Raw genomic sequence first — 26,079 nt, 5'->3', positions numbered from 1 at the left:
GGAGGCCGTCTCTGAATCCATTGAAACAGTACACATCGCCTCGCCAAATGTAAAAGTTTACTTAACAAAAGCATCTGTACAGAAGACAGAGAGAGCCCTTCTATAGATAGACCCAGAACGAACAGCATAGGGTTCAGTGGGATCGTTCGGTGGAAAATAGAGCAAAGCTCTATAGCAATATTCTTCCAAAATCTAGTAATTAAAGGACATTGCCATATGCAGTGGTAATAGGTCCCTACAGCCGTATTGCACTTCACACAAAGAGCAGAAATCTGAGGGTGAATTTTATTTAGGAACTCCGGCGTACGCTGTAGTCTATGTAAGATTCTGTACTGGCTTTCCTTTAGTCTGTTACAGGGAAACAATTTCATGGCAGATCTGAAAGTTTTGGACCATGCTTCCGCACCAACCTGAGCTTCGAGGTCGGTTTCCCACCGAACCCTGGCCTTATCAGTGGTTATAAAGTTCAAAGACAACAATTTCCCATAACAAAGAGAAATAAATTTCTTTTTTGTAGTCATTTCCTCGTTAACTTTGAGAAGAAAGCTTTCAACAGGGTTCAAAACTGGTTGATTGGCTGGAAATTTAAGGGAATTCACATAATGCCTTACTTGCAGGAATCCAAAGAAGTGTTTCTGTGGTAAATTATACTTAACTTGAACTTGATTAAAGGCCATAAAACTACCCCTTTCGAACAGATCACAAATAAATCTCATACCTTTGGAATACCAATCATCAAATATATTAATGCCAATACCCGGGGGGAAAGCTTTATTCCTAGTTAGAGGCTGCAGTGCACTAGAGAAACCTCTTCTTCCGACGTGGGCAGTAATATCACGCCAAACCTTTAAAGTGGGCATCAAGACGGAATTAGTTCTGACACCAAGAGGGAGGTCCGCCAGGTCAGTGGATAAGAGACTAAGAGGTGAGAGAGGGTCACAGCACCAGGCATCTACCGATGGTTCGCCCCGGTGAAGGAAGGAATGTAACCACCCTGAGATTATTTGTGCATGGCAAGCCCAGTAGTAATATAAAAAGTTAGGCAGTGCCTGACCCCCCTCATCCGTGGGCAGTTGTAAAATCTGTATCTTTAGTCTAGATTTCTTCCCACGCCATATGAATTTAGAAAGACATCCCTCAATCTCTATGAATGTTTTTCTGTTGATCCTGAGAGGCAACATTTGAATGGGGTATAATATTCTGGGTAGCACATTCATCTTGATTAAACTTATTCTACCCGTCCAAGACAGGGGGAGGTCAAACCACCTATTGAGGTCATTCTTGATTGAGGCCACAATCGGCTTGAAGTTCAACTTGTACAACTCCGCTGTGTCCGCGGACACCCTGATACCTAAATATGTGAAACCCGTGGTCGACCACCTAAAAGGGAAATTAGGAGGAGCGTCCCACCTCCCCCCGTCACCCAGTGGCAAAGCTTCAGATTTATCATAATTTATCTTATACCCTGAGAAGAGGCCAAATTGGTTGATGATATGTGTCAGTGCAGGAATAGAAGTTTCTGGCTTAGTGAGAAAGAGCAACACGTCATCTGCATAAAGGGAAATCCCGTATTCAGTATTCGACAAGGTCACCCCACAGATCTCAGGATCAGTTCTTATAGCCTCTGCCAGTGGCTCCAAAGCAAGTGCAAACAACAGGGGAGAGAGGGGGCATCCTTGCCGCGTTCCCCTACCCAGTGGGAAGACATCCGAGACCGAGCCATTAACCAAGACCCTTGCAGCTGGGGCCCCATACAGCAGTTTGACCCACTTGACAAATTCAGATCCCAAACCAAACCTGTCCAAAACATCAAATAGATATTCCCACTCCACCCGATCAAATGCTTTCTCAGCATCCAAAGAGATCGCAAGAGCCCTATAATTGGTGTTCTGAGAGAACTGCGCAACATTTATGAGTCGGTGGACATTGGAGCGGGAGTATCTATTCTTGACGAATCCCGTCTGGTCAGGCTTTATCAGAACCGGCAGAACCTCCTCCAAACGTCTGGATAAAATTTTGGACAGAATCTTACAATCCACACTAAGTAGACTTATAGGTCTGTAGGATGTACACAGATCCGCGGGTTTATCCTTCTTTAAGATCAGGGATATATGGGCAAGGTTTAGGGTGGGTGGAAGCACGCCCCTCTCAAGAGATTCTGTATACATTCCCAACAAAGGACCCGCCACATGTTTGGCCATTTTTTTATAAAACTCTGGCCCAAACCCATCAGGGCCCGGAGCCTTCCCACTCTGTAAGGATTTAATTGCATCCAAGACCTCCTGCACCCTGATAGGGCTGCAAAGATCCAATCGACTTTCCTCTGACAGTATAGGGAGGTTAACAGTGTCAAGAAACAGTTTCCTGGCGTCTACAGTATTTTGACACTCAGGGGAATATAAGTCTTGATAGAACTCTTTCATTATTTTGCTGATAAGTTTAGCCTCAAACTGTAAGACACCTGCCTTATCTTTTAGAGAGGGTATTGCATAAGAGCCCCGTTTCCCTTGGGCAAGTCGGGCGAGCAAGCGTCCAGGTTTGTTGCCTGATTCAAATAATCTATGCTTCGCATAGAATATTGCAGTTTCCGCTTTCTGAGTTAACAGTTGGTCCAGGGCCGATCTAGCTGCATCCAACTTCCGAAGCACAGAAATAGACGAGGATTTCTTAAACTCCCTCTCCAAGTCAGTGATATCGCGTTCAAGCACTAATTGTTTGGCTAAGTTGCTCTTCTTTTTTGCCGAGGTAAAAGAGATAACGGAGCCCCTGAGAAATGCCTTACCCGCCTCCCATAGAGTAGAAGCACTAACCCCCGGTAAGTCATTTGTAGAAAGATAGAGTTCCCACTGATCTTCTAAATACTTTACAAATTTAGGGTCACTAAGGAGAGCTGGGTTTAGCCGCCAATGTCTAGACGAAGGGTCATAATAAGGTGGTGATAGCTCCATTGAAACTGATGAGTGGTCCGAAAGCGCACATGTGCGGATCAAACAGCCCCGAGTTCTGTCAAGGACAGATCCAGAAACAAACATGTAGTCAATCCTGGAAAAGGAAAAATGGGGGCGTGAGAAAAATGTGAAGTCCTTCACATGTGGATTACAAACTCTCCAAGCATCAAAGAGACCAAGATCTGAACAGAGGTCCGTTGTAGCCTTTGCCATTTTTGAAGATGGTTGAGATTTTGGTGGATTATAATCAGTTTCAGGATTCAAGCCACAGTTAAAATCCCCACCAATTATTACGTGGTTCGGACACACAGGGGAGGTTTTTGCCAGAAAATTTGAATAGAACGATCTATCAAAAGTATTTGGTGCATAAACACTTCCCAATAGAATTAATTCCCCATATAGAAGCCCAGTAATCAAAATAAATCGTCCGTCCGTATCCCTTACAATAGTATGTAGCGTGAATGGTAGATTTTTATGGACCAATATTGCGACGCCTCTACTTTTAGAGTTAAAGGAGGAATAATAAATTTGTCCCACCCAATCACGTTTGAGTTTTAGGTGTTCGGAATCTGTGAGGTGAGTCTCTTGCAGTAATGCAATCTGCACTCTATCTTTTTTGAGTAAGGAAATTATCTTGCGCCTCTTAATGACGTGGTTAATTCCCTTGACATTAAGAGTAATAATTTTAGTGTTACTCATTGCAAAAGTAATCTGTCATTGGACAAGAATCGTCAACCCAAGGCAAACAGAAAGAGCCATCATAATAAAAGACATGTGAAAGACTTAACCCATGGCCTGAACCGGCCGTGCTGACATGAACAAAACCATCACAAAAAGATGGCAAAGGAACCTTCACCCACACAACAAATTGCATACAATAACAGAATTAAGATAAACGTCAAGGTATCACGGACTAAAAACAGACAAACAAGAAACAAACAAAAATGAAAATGCCACCCACCGGGTGGTGTCACAAGCCCAGTGCAGCCAAAAGAAGTTTCACTCCACGGGAGAGAAGGAGAGAGAAGACAAGAAAAAGAAAAAAAAAACAAAGCAAAACCCCGCCCCCGCTCCCCAAACCTGAATGGAATCGAGTTACTGTCAGTTGTGAATCAAAATTAGAGACTGAGTAAACAATTAGGCTATTTTCCCCGTTAAACCGTCTCTGCCTCCTCAAACTGCGTTAAACGCTGCGGACTCAGGCGTCCAATGACACGGTCCCAGTTAAGTCCGGCAGTGCCACAGTTTGTACGGGGCAAGCATCTATTAATCCAGCGCATTGATGAAACTTTGTGCATCTTTAGGCGATTCAAACTTGTGCTCATTGCCATTGTAAGTCAGCACAAGCGTCGCTGGATAGCGCATCCTAAAGCGGATGCCCTTGTCGATTAAGGCACGGCAAGAAGCATTAAATCCCCGTCGTTTCTCACGGATCGCGTAGGAGAAATCCTGATGTATGAAGATCCGCTGCCCGTCGTGGTGGAGTTCGGGGGCCGCTTTCACTGCAGCCATAATCCGCTGTTTATCTCCGGAGTTGTGGAGCTTGATGATCACCGGCCTGGGGTGAGCACCCCGCGGGCCGAGGCCCCGGTGTGCGCGGTCAACTTTAATGCGGGCTTTACCCGCGGAGCTGTGTCTCAGCCCGAGTGTGGCAGGCAGCCAAGCCTCAAAAAACTGAGTAGGGCTCTCACCCTCCGCACCTTCTTTCAGGTTAATGATGCGAATATTGTCGCGCCTGCTGCGGTTCTCTAAGTCGTCCAAACCTTTTGCCATAACCTTAATCCTCCCCTCCGCTTCAGCCAGCCTCCCCGCGAGGTCAGTCACCCCATCTTCCATATCTGAGATTCTCTGCTCTGCCTCCGTGACGCGTTTGGAGACGTTTTCCAGCGAGGACGAAATTTTCTCCAGTGTCCCCGACAGTGCAGACAGTTTTTGGTCAATTACCTCACTGATGCTATCGGTCACCTCACGGACGAGAGTTGCGGTGTCCACCGGGGGCGAGGGCTGGTCGCCCATTGCTACTAGCATGTCAGTTTGGCTAGCATTGTTCATCACGACGGCCGTGGTCTTTCGAGATTGTATCTTCGTCTGCTTCGACATTATTTAACTTCCAAAAAGCGTATTTAGGACTGCTGAGTATTCCCAAAGCTCTCAGTCACTAGTTTAGGTAAAAATATAGACAGTAGTGCGCATTACACTGTGATAAGTACAGGTGGGAGCGGGAGCACAGTGAAAGCACGTCTTCTAGCCTACCATATTCACCGGAACCCCCCAGTTTTAGGCTCTTTAATGATGTATTCTTTTATTTCCTTTTGGCACTCTTGTCGGTCCATAGACTTATTCCAACTTGTCTGAAATGAATCATCTCTTTATTAATCCTACGAACTATAAGGCTCTACCTGGATAGTAGAAAGCATTAAATCTCCCCTTTCATTAAATCTCCCGTTACACCCTGCTCCATCCCTGGCACGCTTTTGACACAGCAGTGATCAGACTTGCTACTTTGTCAGAGGAGCATGATTGATTGATTAATTGCGGCAGGAGACCTGAATGTTTCTACAGTCCATAAAAGCTTATATGTGAGCCCGATAACGCCGTTATCATTCAGCGGGCTGGCATGTTGTTTTAGTGTCTTGCTCGTTTGTTTTTCCGAGCTCAAAGCGAGTTGATATTTCACACATGAGCAAACTCAAGATGGATTTAAACGCCGCCAGTTGCACGTGATTACTCACAGCACAGCGCACGGCTATATCTTCTCATATTTTTTTCCTTTTTAATCCCGTTTAATAATGCAAACTGCACCTGTTAACACTGTGATGTTTCTTTTTTTAAATTGTTCCCCACAGGTTTGTAATCAGGGGATAAAGAATGTAACCGTTTTAACAGACATGCATCTGAAACTATTTTTTTTTTAAATTTCCAAAAAAGGACTTTTTGCTTTTCTACAAAATCCAGGGTTAGACTTCCAAGCTAGGTTTGAGGTCATTGGCGACGATGACGTTAATCTCAGGTTGACATCCACCAGGTCACTTGTGATTGGGTTTCGTTTGACTCACATACCAAACAGGCGGATTTCACATGCAGTGTCAAACATGCATGATACTAACCTAACCCAAGACAAGTGGTTTAGTAGCTGGTGGATGTTTTGAGGTTAAGAAGGTTGATTTTATATTTTCTACATGTTTCGTTTGGGCGCTTCTTCACTTAAAACCCAACCAGGATCTTTTTCCCCTTTGCTGTTCGCCTTAGGAGTACACCATAGACGTGTTCTTCCGTCAGAGCTGGAAGGATGAGCGCCTGTGCTTCAAAGGGCCCATGGAGATGCTGCCATTAAACAACCTGCTGGCCAGCAACATCTGGACCCCAGATACTTTCTTTCTTAACGGCAAGAAGTCTATAGCTCACAACATGACCACGCCCAACAAGCTGCTGAGGCTCAAGGATGACGGCACCTTGCTTTACACAATGAGGTATGATGGATTCCCTGTATAACGAGCCGTGACTAAGAACAAATGATCAAAAAACCGTACAGAGCCGTACAGAGGCTCAAGGTTTCTCGGGATTCTGAAGTGAACCTCATAGTTATCTGTCCTTCATCATTTACTGAATACTAGACCAGACAACAGCAGCAAGGCCAATATTACACAATAAAGCTTTGAATGTAGAAAAATTGATATGCGACTCAGCCTGCAGGAGAATACTGACATCCAGTGGACAATGAGAGGTACGATTCCTCATAGAGATCGTTCATACCAGCAGTAAGCCTATTTAAACACTTTTATTCCTTTAATTTTTTTCCCTTTTGCTAATGCTGAGAGTCACAGACCAAATCTCTTTTCAGGGAAATCATTCATTATGAAAAAGCGTCCTTGTTGTGAACTCGTTTTTGGCAGTAATTTACTGGTAAGTTGGAGCCAGAAAGGAAGGAAAAGTAGGCCAACAGAGACCTCCAAAAGGGTGATCGCTATGCGCTAAACCACTAGCAGATATGGATAAACACCAGTGTAGTCTAAGCTTTAAAAATGAGGAAAGAAAGCGTAGTGAAAGCACCCCTACGACAGAGAAATTATCATGTTCCTGTTAGCAGGTCACAGAGTGACCTTTCGACCAGTACATTAAAATAATTCTGTGCTCATTCTCAGAAGTCACTGCAGCTGCAGGTCTTAAACAGAGACTCCATCACGGATGAGAGCACTTCATCTGATAGCAACAACACCCGCAGGGGGAGTAACGCAGCACGGAGGGCAGATTATCTGTATGCAGCCGCCGGTGACATATATACGTTTCCAAAAGAGGACACATTCACACGTAACACACATGAACCAACTCAAGAGCACACACACACTGCGGGTGTGAAGCAGGTTGTAAGATCTAACATGATGCTAACCTTTGACCTCAGAGCTTAATAAGTAAAGGGTTGTGTGACTGGTTCATCTCTGTAAGTGTGAAGTGATGGAAATGTATGGACACGTACATTTATGTTCAAATGGAAAAAAATGTAACTGTGCAAGTGTGTTGTTGAATCTAAAAATGGCATCAGATCCTCTGTCACAGTAGAAAAGAAGCAGCAGTAGGCCTGCTTTTAATCGTGTGATTGTAACTGAACAGTTGTCGTTACCAGCAGTGCTTAACCATGTGCAGGTTTCCATATTACACACACACACACACACACACACACACACACACACACACACACACACACACACACACGAAAACATCAGGATCAGGGTACTTTAAGGTAACAGCTAACTGCAATAGCTAGCTAGCTGGACACCTATCTATCTAGCTCTCTAAAATCAAATCAAATCAAATCAAATCAAATCACTTTTTATTGTCACATCACATGTGCAGGCACACATCTATCTATCTAGATAGATAGATTGTTCTGGCCTCTATTAACTTTAAATATGTTTTTTGATGGTGGTTGACAAACAGCTTCTACAATAAGTAGATTGCCCTCATTTTCTTGTGGCTCTTTTGTCATTGCATATCAGCAAGCACTTGGAGCCAACAAGGAAAATAAATATATATATAGTCACAGAAACTAGTCAATTGTTTAAGAGCTTTAGTCTCTATTGGAACATTACAAAATCATGAAAATCCTCTTGCTAAACATGCCCAAAATATAAACGGAGGTCAGAGTGTGTACAAGTAGCTCAGGATTCAGATAATTAGATAGCACTCAGTTTCAGACTGTTTGCTTTTGAAGTCATGGCCTGCACCAAGGCCAATTATAACATAAATAATATTGAATATTGTACACAGTATGTGGAGTTATGAGTTATTCACATCTTCTTGCACTCTCAGTGTATTGAACATGTCAGTCCCCATGTATACAGCAGATTAATACACTCAATAAACAGAGGTGCAGACATACTGCCGTTCACATAACTGCACATTATAAGACATTTACACACGCCCCGCATTTTTTCTTCAGCAACATGCATGGGTGTCAATGGAAGCTCATCAGTTTTCTCCTCTAAATGCAATTGCGCACCGCATCATTTGAAAAGCATTACTCAGCGGAGAAGCGGCCGGGTTTACAGAGCAAATTTCAATGCATTTGTCTCCATGGATAATTCTTAAAATGCCACGTCTGTCAGCACACCGCAAACTTAATGCATTATTATCATTATAGCCAGATACCAGATAGGCTGCTACATCAGCTGTATGGAAGCTCTGTATTACTCACGCAGGGAGTGCATTGCACACCATTGTCATTAGGTACAGCTCAGTTGCCATTATCATTTGTGCTGATGTGCTGCTATTGCCTATAGACTCTCTGACTAATCATTTGAACATAACACCACACTCACTAATATGTTATATGAATTGTAATGGCAGGTTCTTATCAAACTGTATTTTTTACGTTTTAACACTTTCAACTGTTCTTCCTTTGTTATTTTTCACACCTTATATTGATTATATAACTATGAAACACTCTCAGAATTATGGGTACAGTGAAAGTCCCTGTCCATCCATCCACATTGATGTTACCCGCAGGGCTAATTAGTGGACCTCAAAGTATCTATATGTACTTTTCTGATGGCCAGAAAGTAAATATGTGGTCCCAAACTGTAAAATTGAAATATTTCTACCATTTCCTCTGGCGTTTAACATCCACCAGAGTGCTGAGGCACTTAGGGTTATGGCTGAGGTCACACGTTTATGAAGGGGCATAGTTTAAAAATGTAATGATTTTATTGTTTCTACTAAATTGTCACCAGCTGTTTAAAACTGGTCTCTGTCATATATAAAACAGGGCACAAAAAGTACCCCCTGCCAAGGGTATGATGACAGTACCTTAGAGGGTACCCTCCCCAGTGGTTTATGTATAAATAAATCTGACTTACATAATTTTGCCAGTAAATAAACTAGTACTGTGGTACTAGAGTGAGGGACTATATTAAATCTCCAAAAAGTTGATTCTGTTCATCTGGACGTAGCGTTTTGTGGGAGAAACGTTTCGTCACTCATCCAAGTGACTTCTTCAGTCTCAGCTGACTGCAGGTTTCCCCAATCTTATAAACAGTACATTTGCATAATGACTGAAACCAGCCCACTGAAGGAACAATGAGCTGGGAGGTCAGTTCCTTAATCTTAATTCTGCAAATTCTCATGACCATTGATCAACAACCACTGACCAAAACCCACTGATCACAGACCAATGATTAATGGCCATGAGTACCGTTCGGAGACAGTTGGGGAATGGCTGCAATCACAGCATTGTACGATGGCCACTTAAAGCCACGCGTCGCACAGAAGCAGACCAACACATGGCCGCTCACACAGCGATGGGAAATCGAACGTTTCTGGTACGCCTGAGCTTGCAGAAAAGTTGGAGAAGTCGGACAACGTATATTAAAGTATTTCATTAGCTTCTATGGTTAAAATAGTTCAGATAGCCTCTTTCAGTGTCAAATTCTGAGTTTTTACTCCTTCTATCAAGAAAAACTTTTAGCCGAACAAGATTTTTCTGTTCCCAGTACAAAAGCAGACTAGCCCACAAACATCCGACAGTTGCTGGAGAGGTTTCAGGAGAGTTAGCAGGTTCTTCGGGTTACCCCCCCCTTGTAGGATATACAAGAAGTTTTCAAAATGTGCCTTTTAGTGTGACAAGACAGTTGGTGTGGCATTGTGCCTTGGTGGTTAATACAGCATAAAGCTCCTGGACTCTCTGGCTCTGTTGTCCGACTTCTCCAACTTTTCTGCAAGCTCAGGCGTACCAGAAACTTTAGATTTCCCATCGCTGTGTGAGCGGCCATGTGTTGGTCTGCTTCTGTGCGACGCGTGGCTTTAAGTTCAACCCCATGCCTGCCTTTAAGGCATGCAGGAGTCAGTCTAATCCGTTATTTAAACTAGATCCGCAATGAGATGCCTGGCTTTTGACTTTTAAAGGCACCGAGTTAGACTCTGTTCTCTTTACAGCCATCCTGGCTAATGGGGCTACATGAATAATTAGAACATGGTATAATAGCCGACAGCCATGTTCTCATTTATTTATCCCAAAGACACTCTTTCCTCTTCCGCGCAGAGAACCCTCGAGCTGTGTCGACACAGTTGGATGGTACTGCACTGATGTGGAAAGCAAACCGAGCCCCCACCCCCACCGCCACGAAACATTCGCCTTCGCTAGGCCCAGAAGTGCAGAAGTGGCCTCCTGTCCCACTTTGTTCTGCTTTGTTCACCTTAATGATATAATTGGGAAACCTCTTGCAGTCGCCGCATACTGTACAGGCAGGGGGTACTGGAGCGTAAAACAAAAACACGTCCCGTGTGGATTGCGCGCCATCCTCAGTGACACATTTGTCAGAAAGATTATAATAGAGTTCAGTTAAGAGGAAAAATAGCTGCTACTCTGTGACTAATGTTGAGGTATGCATGAGCGGCTAAAGCAGAAAACAAGTAAAACGAGTCATTTCATCTAAACGTATGTTTGTGTGCACTTAGTTTATCCTTCATTCAGCTCATTAACCTCATTGTAGTCACATCACCGCTGTGCTGTTATTATTTGTCATCACGCAAAGAGTGGAACTACCCAGAGGGATTTGATTTAATCTGGGACAGATAGCTAAAAAAATAATTATGTTTTGTGTGTTGTTGGTTTTTATGCCTGATTTAATTAATCTGGCTGCTCTTTCAGGGCACAGAGAGGTGTCGTCACAGCGGTTGAAGTGATAACGCCATGTCTCGGATGACTGTGAATACCCAATAACAAATAAAACATTAAAAAAAACTGTCGTTATGTTAATTGAGGATTTAAAATGAGTGGAAGGTGACTGATGAACATCATCAAATCATGCTAATGCTCTCATTTGTTTATAATAAAAATGTGTTTGCCTTAAGGTCAGTTCAGAAGAAAACAAAACTGAAGCAACCTCAGTTTTTTTTTTTCTTTTGGTGGGGGAACAACCAAGCCCTCTGACCACCAGGTGGCAGTATTGTCACTTGTGTGCTAAGGGAGAGTTGCTGGATTTGCAAGTGATGAGAGTACACCACCATTTTACTGTTATGTGATTAATTTCCTGGCAATTTCACCTACTGATAGCACTGATTAAAAAACAATAAATATCTCAAACAATGTGTGTTTTCAGGTCCCTTCTATTCTGTATCTCTCCCTTTATGATAGATAGCTGAGTAAAAGATGTGATGCACCCCATGTTACACTATAAGTGACTTACTGTGTTATATATGTTTTGTCTTAGATTGACCATATCAGCAGAATGCCCCATGCAGCTGGAGGATTTTCCCATGGATGCCCACGCCTGCCCTCTCAAATTTGGCAGCTGTGAGTAAAAAAACAAAAACAAAAAAGCCCTCCTGTGAATGTCGATCCCTATATTTATTTTCCTGTCTGCTAATCCCAGCTACTATGATACACAGTGGAGATTTTCCAGTCCAATGCAGCGTTTTATGCTAAAGTTTAATCTCAATTTAAAAAAACAAAAAGAGGCTCTGTTTATTTTGGGGATAATTAATTCACTCATTATCGAGATTATCAAGATTGCTGAGTTTGCAATCCACGATTTTCTTTTCTTAAAGCAAGACTGTAAGACTTTTATTGAGCACAAGACTTTGGCATTTTCCATTATACCATACTTGTCACTTTTGTCTGCAAAGTTTTTTGTCTGCAAAAATAAACTAAATGCAAAACTTTTAGATGTATTAAGTATTATCTTTAGGTGCAATGTAGAGCTAAATGCTGAACTTCCACAGTACATGGAAAGTAAGTTTTGGCATACTAGACATCTTAGCAAAGAACCAGTTGTATCTTGACTTTTTTATACTTTCTTGAGAATGGTAAATGGCCTGTATTTGTATAGCGCTTTACTTAGTCCCTAAGGACCCCAAAGCGCTTTACACTACATTCAGTCATTCACCCATTCACACACACTACACACACAAGCTACATTGTAGCCACAGCTGCCCTGGGGCACACTGACAGAGGCGCCCTAATAAATAATTTGTTTCCATTTCTTTAGTTTAATCAATAGAAAATGCAAAAGGTAACACAGTTTGATGTATAAAAGACCATTTTTGATTCAATAAGGTGATTCCTAAAAGACTATAAAGCAAAAATGTGGTATATCTCAGCATGGTGTGCAATGTGTCCTTAACACATTTGAGGAAACTGGACAAATGGAGGAACAAGAAAAACTGGAAGGAAAAGTCAGCAGCATACAAACAGTTTTGTAGAGTCACGAATCCCTAATTTAATATGTTTGCTTCAAGTTGTTGTCCGTATGTACAGAGGTGTTCAGGATTAAGCTACAATAGTCAGTGTCTACAGCCATCTGTAAAACATACTGGTGCCTCTGTCATAGTTTGGGGCTGCAGTGAGGCAGTAAAAGCGTACCGAGATAGAAAATCACTCAGTGGAACACTAGCAGTCATTGATTGGCCTCCTCAGAGTCCGCACCTGAGCATTGTGGAAGCATTGCAGGATCAATTGACAGAAAATGTAACATAAGGCAACTAACATCTTAAGATGAGCTTTGAATGTCCCTCAAGAAGCCTGGAGAGCTATTCTTAAGGATGTCCTCAAAGACATTAGAAGAAGACGTTCTTAAGAAAGCTCAGGATATGTTTAAAAATAATAATGGTCTCTCCAAATATTGACTTTGATATATATCTATATATTCGTATCAATATTGAACCGTTCGATACAGTGCTTTCAGTTCGGTACGCATATGTATCGAACAATACAAAATTTTTAATTTATTTTATCAACTTTTCTTCTGACGATGCTGTCTGTACTGAGCGCTCAGTGGATCTGCGCTCGACAGTGCAGCCTTGGCAGAGTAGTCGAATGCAGATTCACTGAGCGCAGGGCAAGCTAGCGAGACAGACCAAATTCATGGGCTGCATCCTCCTGAGGCCGCATTTGTAGACCGATTACATCACAGCGACGTGCCGAAGGCTGTCCAAATTCGTAGGCTGTGTCCCAATTCAGGGTCTGCACGCTTGAAGTCCGCATTTTAAGTGCGGTTACGTCACCGCCACGTGACGACGGCTGTCTCAATTCGAAGTGTACTTCAAATGCATACTCCAAATGCGCCGTCGATTCCCCCAAATATCAAGCGTGGTCCAGTGCACGCTTCGTGGTCCCTTATATCCCACAATTCATAGCGCGGCGGTGGGTGTGGATAATTAATACGGCAAAAAAATACGGCAGAAGGGAGCGGCCGAAGAATGAACTGTCAAAAGTAATTACTGAATATGATGTCACTTATTTATGTGCGAATGTTTAATAATGAAGACATTGCAAAACATTGCTGTTGGCCACATGTCGGCAAAGTTGTGTGACATTAGTGATGCTTGTACTTTCAGCCTTAACTTTGTTTTAAAGCCCCCCCCTCTCTCTCTCTCTACATATATATATATATATCCATCCATTTGCTTCCGCTTATCCTTTTCAGGGTCGCGGGGGGCGCTGGAGCCTATCCCAGCTGTCATAGGGCGAAAGGCGGGGTACACCCTGGACAGGTCGCCAGTCTGTCGCAGGGCTAACACGCAGGGACAGACAACCATTCACACTCACATTCACACCTAGTGACAATTTGGATTAATCAATTAACCTATCCCCACAAGCTGCATGTCTTTGGACGGTGGGAGGAAGCCGGAGTACCCGGAGAGAACCCACGCAAACACGGGGAGAACATGCAAACTCCACACAGAAAGACCCCGGCCTGGTGTTGGAATTGAACTCAGGACCTTCTTGCTGTGCGGCAACAGTGCTAACCACCGTGCCACCGCGCTGCCGTGTGTGTGTGTGTGTGTATATATATATATATATATATGTGTATATATATATATATATATATATATATATATATGTATATATATAAAAAATAATAATCTGACAATACTATAATATTGGCCATATTATATTTACATTACCACAGTGAGATGATTTTAGTCTCATGAATAACATCAGCTAATTGTTATTTACTAACTAATCTTAAATGACTGTTCAGTACAGAAATGAAGCCCAACAATCATGTTTTACAGTCCTGTGGTCTCAGCCTCAGATACTCAACTAATCAAAGTGATGTCATGACAAAAATGAATGACCAACAAAACATTTTTCTTCTTCATTTATGTCACATCTCCTTTCTCCTTCATGTATGTCACGTTTCTCGCAGTTAGTATCATGGTTGCTAGGCAACCTGAACAGCGCGACGAAGGCTAGACCGTTCCCTTTCACAAGCCTCTCACTTCCGCACTTCTCGTACGCACCGTATGTAGTACGCGTAGTGCGTGTACTTCAAGCGTGCAGACCCTGAATTGGGAAACAGCCGTAGACTCCTTCGAATGCAGCCGACAAATGCTTCCTCCTTTTCCCCGAATTTGAAGGATGGGTCAGGTGTGTCCTTTGTGGCCTACCATATCCCAGAATTCATAGCGCGGCCCAGCCAAACTCCAGTTTCCAACAATGGTGGCCACTAAGAAGTTGTAAAATTACTCTTACTAATCTTTCTGGGTCACAAAATAAACTTTTAACATATTTTCAGGTGAGAAAGTACCTGTGTAAACATGAAATATGTGCTCGGTTTATCGAGATATCGCATATTTGCAAAAGTGCTTCGACGTTTTCGGAGACGTCTGCTACCCACCAGCTCAATAGCTAGTCGGGAGCTCGAGGGTCACTGAAGCCACCGAGAACGGCACAACTCCCGGCACATCATTTACAGATCACCGCAGACTTTCGCTACTCAGGTTAAACGTAATATATAAACCACTTAGACAACCTAAAAATGTTATTGTTTGGCTTTTTCGGTGTTTTGTTTGTTCGTGAGTGAATCGGTTTGGCTGAGATTAAAGTTATTAGATTAGATTAGATAAAATAAAACTTTATTAATCCCTCGGGTGGTTTTCACACAGCTGAATAATTGTCAAACAGAAAACTGATTAAACAGAAGTATGAGACAGTCGAGAATTTACGCCAGTGTCCTGTTATATTTTAGATAGCAAGGAGCAGTTTATTAAACTCCACCAAGACAGCGGTGACGCTAATCAGAAGGTGACGCTAATCAGAAGGCTAGACCGTCCATTTTCCCCAGCTGTTTACTTCCGGCCTACCCTGAGGACCCGGCCTTTGCGGTACGTGGGCCGGGTCCTCAGGAGGATGCAGCCCATGAATTTAGACACGACCAGAAGTTAAGCTCTCCTTGCAACATGGCAAATTGAACCTCCCCCACCCTCATTCAGATCTGGCGTTTGGAGCTATTTTTGTTTTCATGTGACGTATGACCCTGAAGGTAAGCGCGTCATGGACAAAAGTAAAACAGTATGTTGGATGTGCCACGCAATGCTCAATTACATGGGTGGGAACTAGTGTGTTAGCGCAGTTTGCTCGTTAACGTGTTGACCGTCCAGCCCCACGCACGGGGCGAACCGCGGTAGCTCGTTAACGGAGATTTGCCGTGTTGTGGTGTTAACGTCATTTCAACGAGATTAACGCTGACAGCACTAGTGGGAACACAACGAATATGACTGCACATTTACTCCGACAGCATCCTAGTGCAAAGACAAGTGGAAGCAGACAAAAACAACAAACACGCATGCTACAAACTTTACCCGAGTCATTTAGACAGCCGTTAGCACATGATTCTCCTTATGGGGACCTGATATGTTTAATGTGCTGCTGAGAATATAGCCCAGAAGAAGCGGATAGTATAGCTTTTATTTTGGAAAGAGCCATTTCTCTGTAATAAACTCTCTTTTCCAAAGATGAAATTACAAAATTACTTTGTTGTTTCAGCAACATTAAATTTAAAAACTGTACTTTTGAGTTGAAATATATATTTATAATTTTAATAAATGACAAATTAAAAAGGCATGAACATTTATTTTTGTATCGAAAAAATATCGAACCGTGACACCAAAGTATCAAACTGAACCGAACCGTGAATTTTGTGTATCGTTGCACCCCTAATATATATATATATGTGTGTGTGTGTGTGTGTAAAGAAATGAGGGATGGCTCTAGACATACATTTGCACTGCACCCTATATGCAGTGTTGGGACTAACGCGTTATTAAGTAACGCGTTACAGTAACTACGTTATTATTGTGGTAACGAGCACGGTAACTAGTTATTATGCCAAAATCAGGAACGCGTTACTCGTTACTGGGATTTAGATAGGGTCGTTACTCGTTACTTCGTGTGGTGGCATCGCGGAGTTTCCACAGATTCAGTAACATTAGCAAGTGGTGGAGACAGCAGATGGATGAAGGAAAAGGGACGCAGAAGGAAAAGAGACCCGAGGCGGCCGCTGGTCCAAGTGTGAACTGAACTTCAGGTAAGAAGTTATGACCTGCAGTCTCTCTGGGTCAGATATGAACCAAGTTTAGGTGGAGTTTATTTTCGTTATTCTGACTTTTTCCGTACTGCGTGCTAGCTAGCATGACGGAGTTTCTATACAGCTGGGTGGATGCTATGAAGTTAATGATGTTGAACCTTATTTTGTTCATAAGTTATTAGAGTTGCCAACCGTCCCGTCTGGTATTCAGAGAAAATATTACGCGTTTCTTATTGAGGTGAAAAGGAACAGTTTGTCCCGTAATTCAGCTACAATGAAAAAGGCACAAAGCTGGAGTTATTCTGTGTCTTTGCTGCACAGCTGCCTCTTCTTCTTTCATTCTCCCCCCTCCCTCTCCCGTTTCTACTTCAATCATGAAACTGATCAATGATCAGCTGATCGGCTCTCTTGTTTGTTTATCGCCCACTTTGCGCCGAAAGAGGAAACCAGCGGATGTCGCGCTAAACAACAGCAGCACGTTTAAGCTTGATCAGCTGTTGTTAGAATTTATTTAATATTAATTTCTAGTATCAGCTGATGTTTGCTGGAGCCACAGCTGCAAAAAAGCTGCTGGTCATGATGTCGGTTTGGTTATCTGGTGAGAGGGAAACATGAAGATGAAACCAGGAGATGTCCTTACTGGATCATCAGAGCTGAACAGGTGATGGAGAAACAGGTTTACCTTTTAGGTGACATGAATGAGTTGAAGGGAAGTTATGAACTGTTTCTGAGAGACAAATAACACCAGGATCCTTTTTTAGGTAGCTGACAGCTGGTAACTGTGCAGGTGCGGATCTAGCAAAGTGTGGCCAAGGGGGCATGTAGGGCATTAACAGGGAATGGGGGGCACAAAGAAATACTTTTCTTTCTTATTCTCATTTAAAATATCTAGCTTTTAAAAAATAATTATCTGAATCTTACAACAAACGATTGATAGATTGATGCATATATACCATCAGAACAGTGAACATCACTGTCACAACTGTGTTTGTTTTCATTCAAAGGCTTTATGATTTTTCCTATAATGGTGGGCCAGTTTCTAGTCAAAATGCCCGGGCCAATTTTCTTTCCCAGTCCAGCCCTGTATGCAGCTCATCTGCAGTCTGGTGTTACCTACATCTTCCTATTCAGAAGGCAGAATTTCTGAGTTCTGAGTACAATCGAAAGCACCACGACTGCAGTTTTTGTTTTGGATGTAAAAGGCGCACATGACTCTGTGACGTAGGCTAGAATCATGGCAGCAGTCAATGACGGTCCAGGCGTGGGATTTCTCTCGTGGAAATATGCACGTTATCATATCCTTTCTATTGGTAGGTGGCACAGTGCACTTGTGGCAAGTAAGCAAGCTAGAAGACTGGCAAAGTTATGGAAGAAACACATTAACAAGAGAATTCTGAGTAAAACCAAAGTTACTTTTCCTAGTAACTAGTTACTTTGAAAGTAACAAGTAACTTGAAGTAACTGAGTTACTTTTGAGAGAAGTAACTAGTAATGTAACTAAGTTACTATTTTAAAGTAACTTACCCAACACTGCCTATATGTAATTATTATTTAGCTATAATAAGCTAAATGCTATACTACAGCTGTTTAGCAGTTTGTTAGAACATCAAATCAAGAAAACTCAAAGTCAGTGAAAAGACTCAAGCATATCAGTTACATAGCTGAAGACCTACTAAAGATGTACCTAAACTTTATGTTTTAGCTTTCTGAGTCTATATTTATGGCTCTGTATCGACTATTAAAAACTTCAGAAGGGAAGAGATTACCGAAGTCCTCCTACGCTTAATTAGGTTAATGACTGGAAGGGTTGTCCCCAATGCCCTCTTAACTTGACGCCTTGTCTGTGTGCCCTCCCAGCAAGGACGCATATAGAAACTTGAGTGGCCCTGTGGGTATTTAAAGACAGAGCTGGCCAAATGCCACACCTAAGGAGCCTGTTGTACTAAAGGGATGAGACTCCTGGATTTTCAGTGAGATGCAGCCCGCCCACATTCACCACGTAAAAGAAGCACAACGGATTGCAATCCAATTATGGAAGCTGCTGGGCTTTCCCATGGCAAAATCTAACCTCTCCCCCTGGACTACCCCACAGGTAAACGGTGTCAGTGTGCAATAACAACAGGCAAAGGTGCTCTTTCATCGTTCCATGTCATTATAACTACACAGTGCATTGCTAGATCTAAAAAAAGAAAGTTTCTGATGTTTCCTGTTTTTACCATCACATTCATTTTAATGAGCTAATCATCAACGAACCAATGTTCTCTCGGTTTGTTTTCAGTTGCAGCTACCAGAAGCTTTAGTTAAAGCCATCACCAGCTCGCAAACTAGCTTTCACTTGATCTTGTCATCTTGCTGTCTGGTTTTATCTGTAACAGAGTGCAGTAGGTGGATATTAGATATCTCAGTAACCTAAAGCTTTACATTTGCTTGTCGTAAAAAGTCTAGATTTCAACTGAGTCATTTTTACCTGATAAAACCTGTAAGTATTTTGCTTTGTAAAGCAAATAGCAACAACTTCAATCACTATTTTCCAATTGGATTAATGCATGACAAGCATAGTCCTGGGTCATAGTCATGAAAGTCTTAAACCTATTTTCGATAGGCCTCTATATCCTCTCCCTTTGTAACATTGTAATGATTTGTCATGCTATTAAAGCATGGAGGTTTACTGTACACTAAGTCGTCCTGGGTAAAGGGTAACTAATCCCTTACTCTGACCTACTAATTTAGCTTCTGTACGGCCTTAAGCTCTACAGTTCTCAAGTATACACTAAGGATATACACTAAGAGGAGTAATACTAATCAGTAATCAGTGGGCTTATAGTCTATTTTTTTATGTAGTACTTCTCAATTCAGTTAAGTTCACCAGCACTATATGACTTCAAAACAGTTTAAACAAGTCTGCAGAATTATATACTGGAGACCATTAAAGACAATAGAGCTATAAAAAGATACATGATGAACTGACTAAAAAAACAAGACAGTTCTGACAGTCATATAGCATCTGCACCAAGGGCAACAGAGACAGAAGAACAATTGCCAAAGAAAACTACTTTCTGCAAAATTGCTGTGTGATTACCATAATTGACGGCTCTGTGATAGAAAAAAAGGCCAGTCATTTGGAACTTTGCAAAGCTGGTGTTTATGGATAGGCGGGTGTTTAGAAATTCCTCGTTCCATGAAACGGGGCATAAAAATGCAGATGATGATGTGAGGTGCACAAAACCTGAGCCCCAGAGCGGTGGGAAAAACAATCAAGCGTGGTCTAACGACTTAGCCTGCCTTCCCTTCAACCCACAATGATCCCACTGAATGGCAGTGAATCATTTTATGATTGTTCTCCTTCTTTGAGCCTTTATATATTCTAAGATATGAATCTCTGAATTATTTCTGTAATCCCACCAATCAGAGCTCAACTTCGCCTACTCTGTAATGACAGCCTGTTGAGCCAAAGTTTGACCCTGACCTCTAGACTGCCACCACCATTCATATGATGTTACTTGTCATTTACTCAAACACCTATAATTACACTTCGCAAGCAATATTTTGTAGTCACGACAGTTTCTGACTACATGTTGCTATACTTGTCTAGATATAGGCAGTAAAACAATTCCTTCCTTTTTGTTGGTGCCAGGTCTCACATAAGCCCATATGGTGCAAATAAATCTCACACCAAATAAGGGGAGGCATCAAATTGGAAAAATCGACTAGGCTAAATATCAGCCTTGTTCCACATTTCAGCAATGTAAATCAGAGCACTCAAAGTAAAGTAAAGCATGCAGATCTCAGGATCCATGGGTGTGCTGCCAAACTGCATTTACACATTGGCGACTTAATTCATTATTCAATCAATTATGTTAGACATGGAAATAGGATCAGCCAGGTCCTAATGGCAAATCAAAGTCTTTTTTTATTGTTGCAACAAATACAAAGAGAGATGATTTACACGAGCAGTGATAATCTTATTAACCAATAATTTCCGGTATAGTTTTCATCAAGGACCTTTTTTCAGACCAAAACAAGGCAATAACTAACTAAAAACTAATGCACGAGAAAAAAAACCTATGATGAAAAGTACTGACCCTTTCATCAGCAAATAAACGAGATGAAAATATTCTGGAGAGATGAGATTCAAGTTGATGCTCAAGTTGGTCTGCCTCATATTAGAGGCCAGTTGTACTGCTCTATCAACAAGGAGCTGGTGCTTTTTGCCCTCTGTTTGTATTTCTAATGCCTTTCTGACTTGTGCTTATGTGTTGGCTCATGTGCCTACTCAGCTTGGTGGCTACAATGCCAGAGAGGAACGTTCATGTTTAGAAAAAGTAGGTAATTGGGTGGTCGTTTGATGGTGAAGGTCGTTCATGACTAGGATTGTTCTTTCCTGTCTACCTGTGCAACCTCTGTAGGGTCCAGGTATCATCTCATGCTACCAATAGAGAAAGCGACCCTAGTCAAATCAAAAACTAGTGAACAGTCAGAAAGAAGGAGGAGGGAAAAAATGCCAGTAGCCTCGAGCTGTAAAATCATTCCTGTTTGGGGGTTGTGTCATTGTTGCCGCTTTGGTGCACCAGTGGTTCATTTCATTAACACCAAAGCAATTTAAACTGATTAACACCCCCCCTCTCCTTCTTAACTGACCAGATCTTTATCCCCATAAGTTTAACTGACTTGATGCTATACTCTGACAGGATAGAGTTAACCTCAGTGCATGTCTACAATCATCTGTAAAACATGGTGGAGTCTCTTTCATGGTTTGGAGCTGTATTTCAGGCAGTGGTGTTGGGGATGTTTCCAAAATTGATGCAATTGCGAACAGAACAGTTCCATCAGATTTTGATCCACCATGCTATACCACCTGGAAAGCTTCTGTTTGGCAGCAGCTTCAGTTTTCAGCATGACAATGATCGCAAACACACTGTCAATGCAGTAACAGCATAATTGGATAGATGAACACACAATACAACACTATCAGGATGGATTGGCCTCCCCAGAAATCGTCATGACAGAGAACAGAAGAAAAGGCAGCAGAGAAGCCTGGAGAACTATTTCTGAAGACTACCTGAAGAAATTACAAGAAATCTTGTCCAAGGAACTTTAGGCTATATTGAAGAATAAAGGTGGTGATGTCAGCTGTGGACTTTCAAACTTGTTTAGACCTTATAAGCTGTATACTGTACATTTCAAGAAATTGCTGCACCTATTTCCCATTTCCTTAGCTAAATATGCAGAACAACGGGTTGCTCAAGGCTCTTGCATAGTATTGCTTATATACCTTATATGTACTGCAGGTGATAGCTGAAACAGTCAACGACAGCACAAATGGGCTAGCTGACAGTGAGAACCAATAGGTTAAACATCTAGCTAGCTAACTCCATAACAATTCAAGTATCTTTTTAAAACAACCATAAAGGAGCTCTTTATGAGACAGAAAGCCTACATGTATGATAACTCACCACGCCTGAGCTGCTAATATCTGCCTAGCCTGTGCATCCAGCTACAGAGAATTTTCAACTAGTTTTCACCAGAAATAAACTTAAGTGTTGCATGCTGGGGGAGCAGGCTGAGGGTCGCAGATGCCAACAGACTTAATAAACTGATCCGTAAGGCCAGCAATGTTGTGGGGATGGAGCTGGACTCCCTCAAGGTGGTGTCGGAGAGGCGGATGCTGTCCAAGATAAAGACAATGTTGGATAACACCTCCCACCCACTCCATGACATGCTGGTCAGTCACAGGAGCTCGTTCAGTGAGAGACTGAGATTACCGAAAAGCACCACTGAACGACACAGGAAATCATTCCTGCCTGTGGCCATCTCCCTGTATAACGCATCCACTTAACACACTGTTTGCTGCTACAACTACACGTTTCTTTTCCAAATATTTATTTATAAGTGACTTATGTATGTATGTATGTATATATATGTATATATTGTACTATTCTTAGTTAGCGTATTGTCTGTCTTGTCTTAATGTTGGTTTAAAATGGAGCACTGTAACAAAAAATAATTTCCCCCAGGGATCAATAAAGTATTCTGATTCTGATTCTGATTCTGAAGTAACATAATTGATGGAATTAACATGCTCCTCAACCTTTAAATGCTCAGTTACTACAGTATGCGGCAAGTATTGCTTTTATTTGACGTGTATGCCCTACTGAATATTGATTTGTCAGTAACTTGTAAGGGAAAACACACTTTGCCTTTTGAAATTGTCTGCTTTTACTTTCTTTAATAATTCAGACAGCTGCACTTAGAGTGTGTGGAACTGCAGTAATTTATGACTCCGACTGAGCTGTAGCTGCTTTTGCTTCACCCATAAGGAAAGAGCAGCAAAGCGTTAAGCGTAAAGTGTTTAGAAGTTGGCAGAGGTGCACTGTGTTTCCTGCCAAAGTGTTTAGCTTTTCCTCTGCCTAATGAAATTCACCAGTAATCCCTTATCGCAATCTAACTACCCTCCAATTAAAGGTCTCGGCCTTTGGCCTGACCATGCCCAATTTTAAACACTACATACAGTCTGGAGCACTACCCATCTGCCAAGTGAACACCTAGAATGGAAATACTCAGGTCAAGATGTGATCTGCCGGCCTACTGTTACGCAAGAACAACCCAGGCTTTCAGTTGTGTTTGTGATAGTCAGCATAATAAGTTGTTTTAATGGAATTTCAGCTCTTCTTGTGTTGTATTAATAGATTTAATGTGCATAATTGTCTTTTTCATGCCTCCAGAAATCTCTTGATGAGGGAACAACACTTGGCTGCACCAATTTCACCGTGCACGCCTCTTTAAAAGTTGTTTATCACTGCCAAAGAACTAATCACTGTTTTCTGTCCCCAGTATGAAATATGCAGCCTTTGGAAAGCATCAAAAGTAAAGAATAAATGCAAAATGAAGGTGTCTAGTGTAATTGGGCCCTCCTCCCTCATTATTTTTCCTCTCTGCAGATAATTCCTCTCCCCGTCTCCCACCTTAAACTTTCTGCTTCTCAAATGCTTTCCATAGTATTCGCCAATCTTTTCCAAATCTTGACATGACCATGATTAAGTTTTTGTTTTCTCTCTTTTCCTTTCACCATTTTCTCCTCCTCAAAGTTGTTGTTAGTTTTTTTTGTTTTGTGGTTTTTTGTTTTTTTTGGGGGGGGGGGGGGGGGTGTTAAAAGAGGGCCATGATAGATCAATGTTCAGCTATGCTGCAGTATTCAACATGAATCAGTGTAATAGCCAGAGATGTTACACGGTTTTCTCTCTGTTTTCATCACAAGTGTGATGCAACACATTTTGGTTAATCTGACTCCGTCTGGGTCCGGCTGCTGACAGGGAAGCTCACCCCTGACCCAGAAGTGTGGTTTAAACAAAAATAGACTAAAAAATCCCCCCCTCCAGCACACACGCACACACACACATTTTACAGACATACTAGACAAATTCTGCTCTTGGCCTCAAGCCTGCAGTCTAATCAAAAAGTGCTAGAGAGGCTCTGCATCAGCTCCACACACGGGGAGCTACACATAATGAGTGATGACAGGGTTGTAACTCACTCTAATATGTTAATAATCTACTCTGCTGTAAACAAACAGGGTTTCACTTCCACTTTGAATGTCATCATATTAAGAGCAAAACACTTAAATCAGAATAATCTTTCCTGTCTGTCTCTCAGATGCCTATCCTGTGTCAGAAGTCGTCTACACTTGGACTGAGGGAGCTAAAGAATCTGTGGTGGTGGCAGAGGATGGCTCCAGACTCAATCAGTATCATCTTGTTGGACAAAGTGCTAACACAGAGGATATACACACAAGCAGGGGTATGTGCTATTTTAATAACTCTGTAGTAATAATATTAACAGCAGTGTGCTTCTATTGCTAGTAGCAAAGTATTAAGAATGGATGGATTAGTGAAATAAGTTGTGGCAGAGATAAAAGTAATATACTTAATCCCAAATGATGGAATATTTTGTGATATTAGGGGAAAAAATAGAGATTAGGTAACACAGCAATATAAGAACTGGAGCCCCAGTAGACAGTTACTGTATAGGATACATAGTACAATAAAAACAAAAATAGGATGACTTAACTATTACCGTTGAACACAAATACAAGCTGTCAACTGGACAAACACTACACCACTCATTAATAAGGATAGAAATATTCAATAATTTTCTAATTATTAACACACACAACAAATCCAATACTGCTTACTTGATCATGCTACAAATTACAGGAGTTTTGTAAAGCTTAGTTTAACCAATAGTTTAGTTTAACTTAGTTTAGCCCATTTGTGTAGGCATGTAAGGATACTTACATATGTTGCTGGTGTTAATGCAGTTTAGCTACGCAACAAGCTAGCAGTTACTGTTTCTAACTCGAGTACTGGTTATTAGTGGAAGATTGTATTCATACAAACATAGTATTACAACATTGTCTACATGTCCACATTTAATATGGGAACTTTATTTCTTCATCATAACTGTGGTGATACAATGGCAAGCTAATGTTAGCTTCATCGCTTCAGCTAGCATCACAACAAAACTGTAAATATTCAGTGGCATCAAAACTGTACCTATGAACTAGGTTGTTTTGAACAACCTATAAAATTTATCTTTTGGCAGGAAAATGGAAAAATAAGTAGAGTGATTTACTGAAATATTAGCAAACATAAATGAAAATACAGAATAAGGCAAAAACAGAGTATGCATAAAACAACAAGTTGAAAATGTCAAATATTTGGTATGAGCGCCTTTATTCTTCAACATAGCCTGAACTATTTTAAGCTAGCTTTCTTTATGTAGTCTTCAGGAATAGGTCTCTTGAAGAACATTCAAAGCTTATCTTTGGATGTTGGCTGTTTTTGGTTTGTTCTCTGTCATGACGCCACTCTGCTTAATGTTAAGATAGGGGCTCTGGGGAGGCCAATCCATCACCGATCATGTTCCATTGTGTGTTTATTAAAGCTGTTGCCAATCAGATGTTTTTTAAATGTATTGTTTGGTCGATGAAAATCTGACAATACTTTGCTGCGCTCATCATTCTATCATTGAGAAGATCCCCAATATCACTTGCTTGCTTTGGAGCAAGTGGCTGCTTTTTGTTCAGGCTTTTTTGTCCGGTGTGTTTTATCGATGACTGTAGGCACTTACACTTACACTATTATGTTGATTACACATAATAATGACAAGTTCAACTGAAACCTTTAAATTTGCTTGGATTCATCACAACATAAGACACGTTGAAATAATTTTGGGTCCAGTTTTTGTAAAGTTTGGCCCTTCTTTTCCTCAAAAATGGCTTGAGGCTATCCTTGACACTGGCAAACAGCAAATGGGCCAATTTCCATGTT

General features: G+C 41.6%; 2 protein-coding genes across 4 annotated transcripts in view; one reads left to right on the top strand and one right to left on the bottom strand.

Annotated features, from left to right (window-relative positions):
• LOC146642496 (gamma-aminobutyric acid receptor subunit alpha-5-like) overlaps positions 1–26,079 on the top strand; it is a 51,411-nt gene that overhangs the window by 6,233 nt on the left and 19,099 nt on the right. For both annotated transcript variants that reach the window (XM_085399596.1, XM_085399595.1), the window contains exons 5-7: positions 6,198–6,418; positions 11,654–11,736; positions 24,404–24,547. In XM_085399596.1, the coding sequence (XP_085255722.1) occupies positions 6,198–6,418; positions 11,654–11,736; positions 24,404–24,547 (448 nt within the window). The remainder of the gene's footprint in view (positions 1–6,197; positions 6,419–11,653; positions 11,737–24,403; positions 24,548–26,079) is intronic.
• The window catches only part of LOC146642497 (gamma-aminobutyric acid receptor subunit beta-3-like), a 99,898-nt gene that overhangs the window by 66,759 nt on the left and 7,060 nt on the right, over positions 1–26,079 (bottom strand). The window lies entirely within an intron of this gene.

Source organism: Rhamphochromis longiceps, linkage group LG23, assembly GCF_057381845.1.
Source record: "Rhamphochromis longiceps isolate RC_006_pf linkage group LG23, R_longiceps_female_GT1.1, whole genome shotgun sequence".
Taxonomy (NCBI): Eukaryota; Metazoa; Chordata; class Actinopteri; order Cichliformes; family Cichlidae; genus Rhamphochromis; species Rhamphochromis longiceps.
The sequence above is the reverse complement of the archived record's forward strand: the minus strand, read 5'-3'. Positions and strand labels throughout refer to the sequence as shown.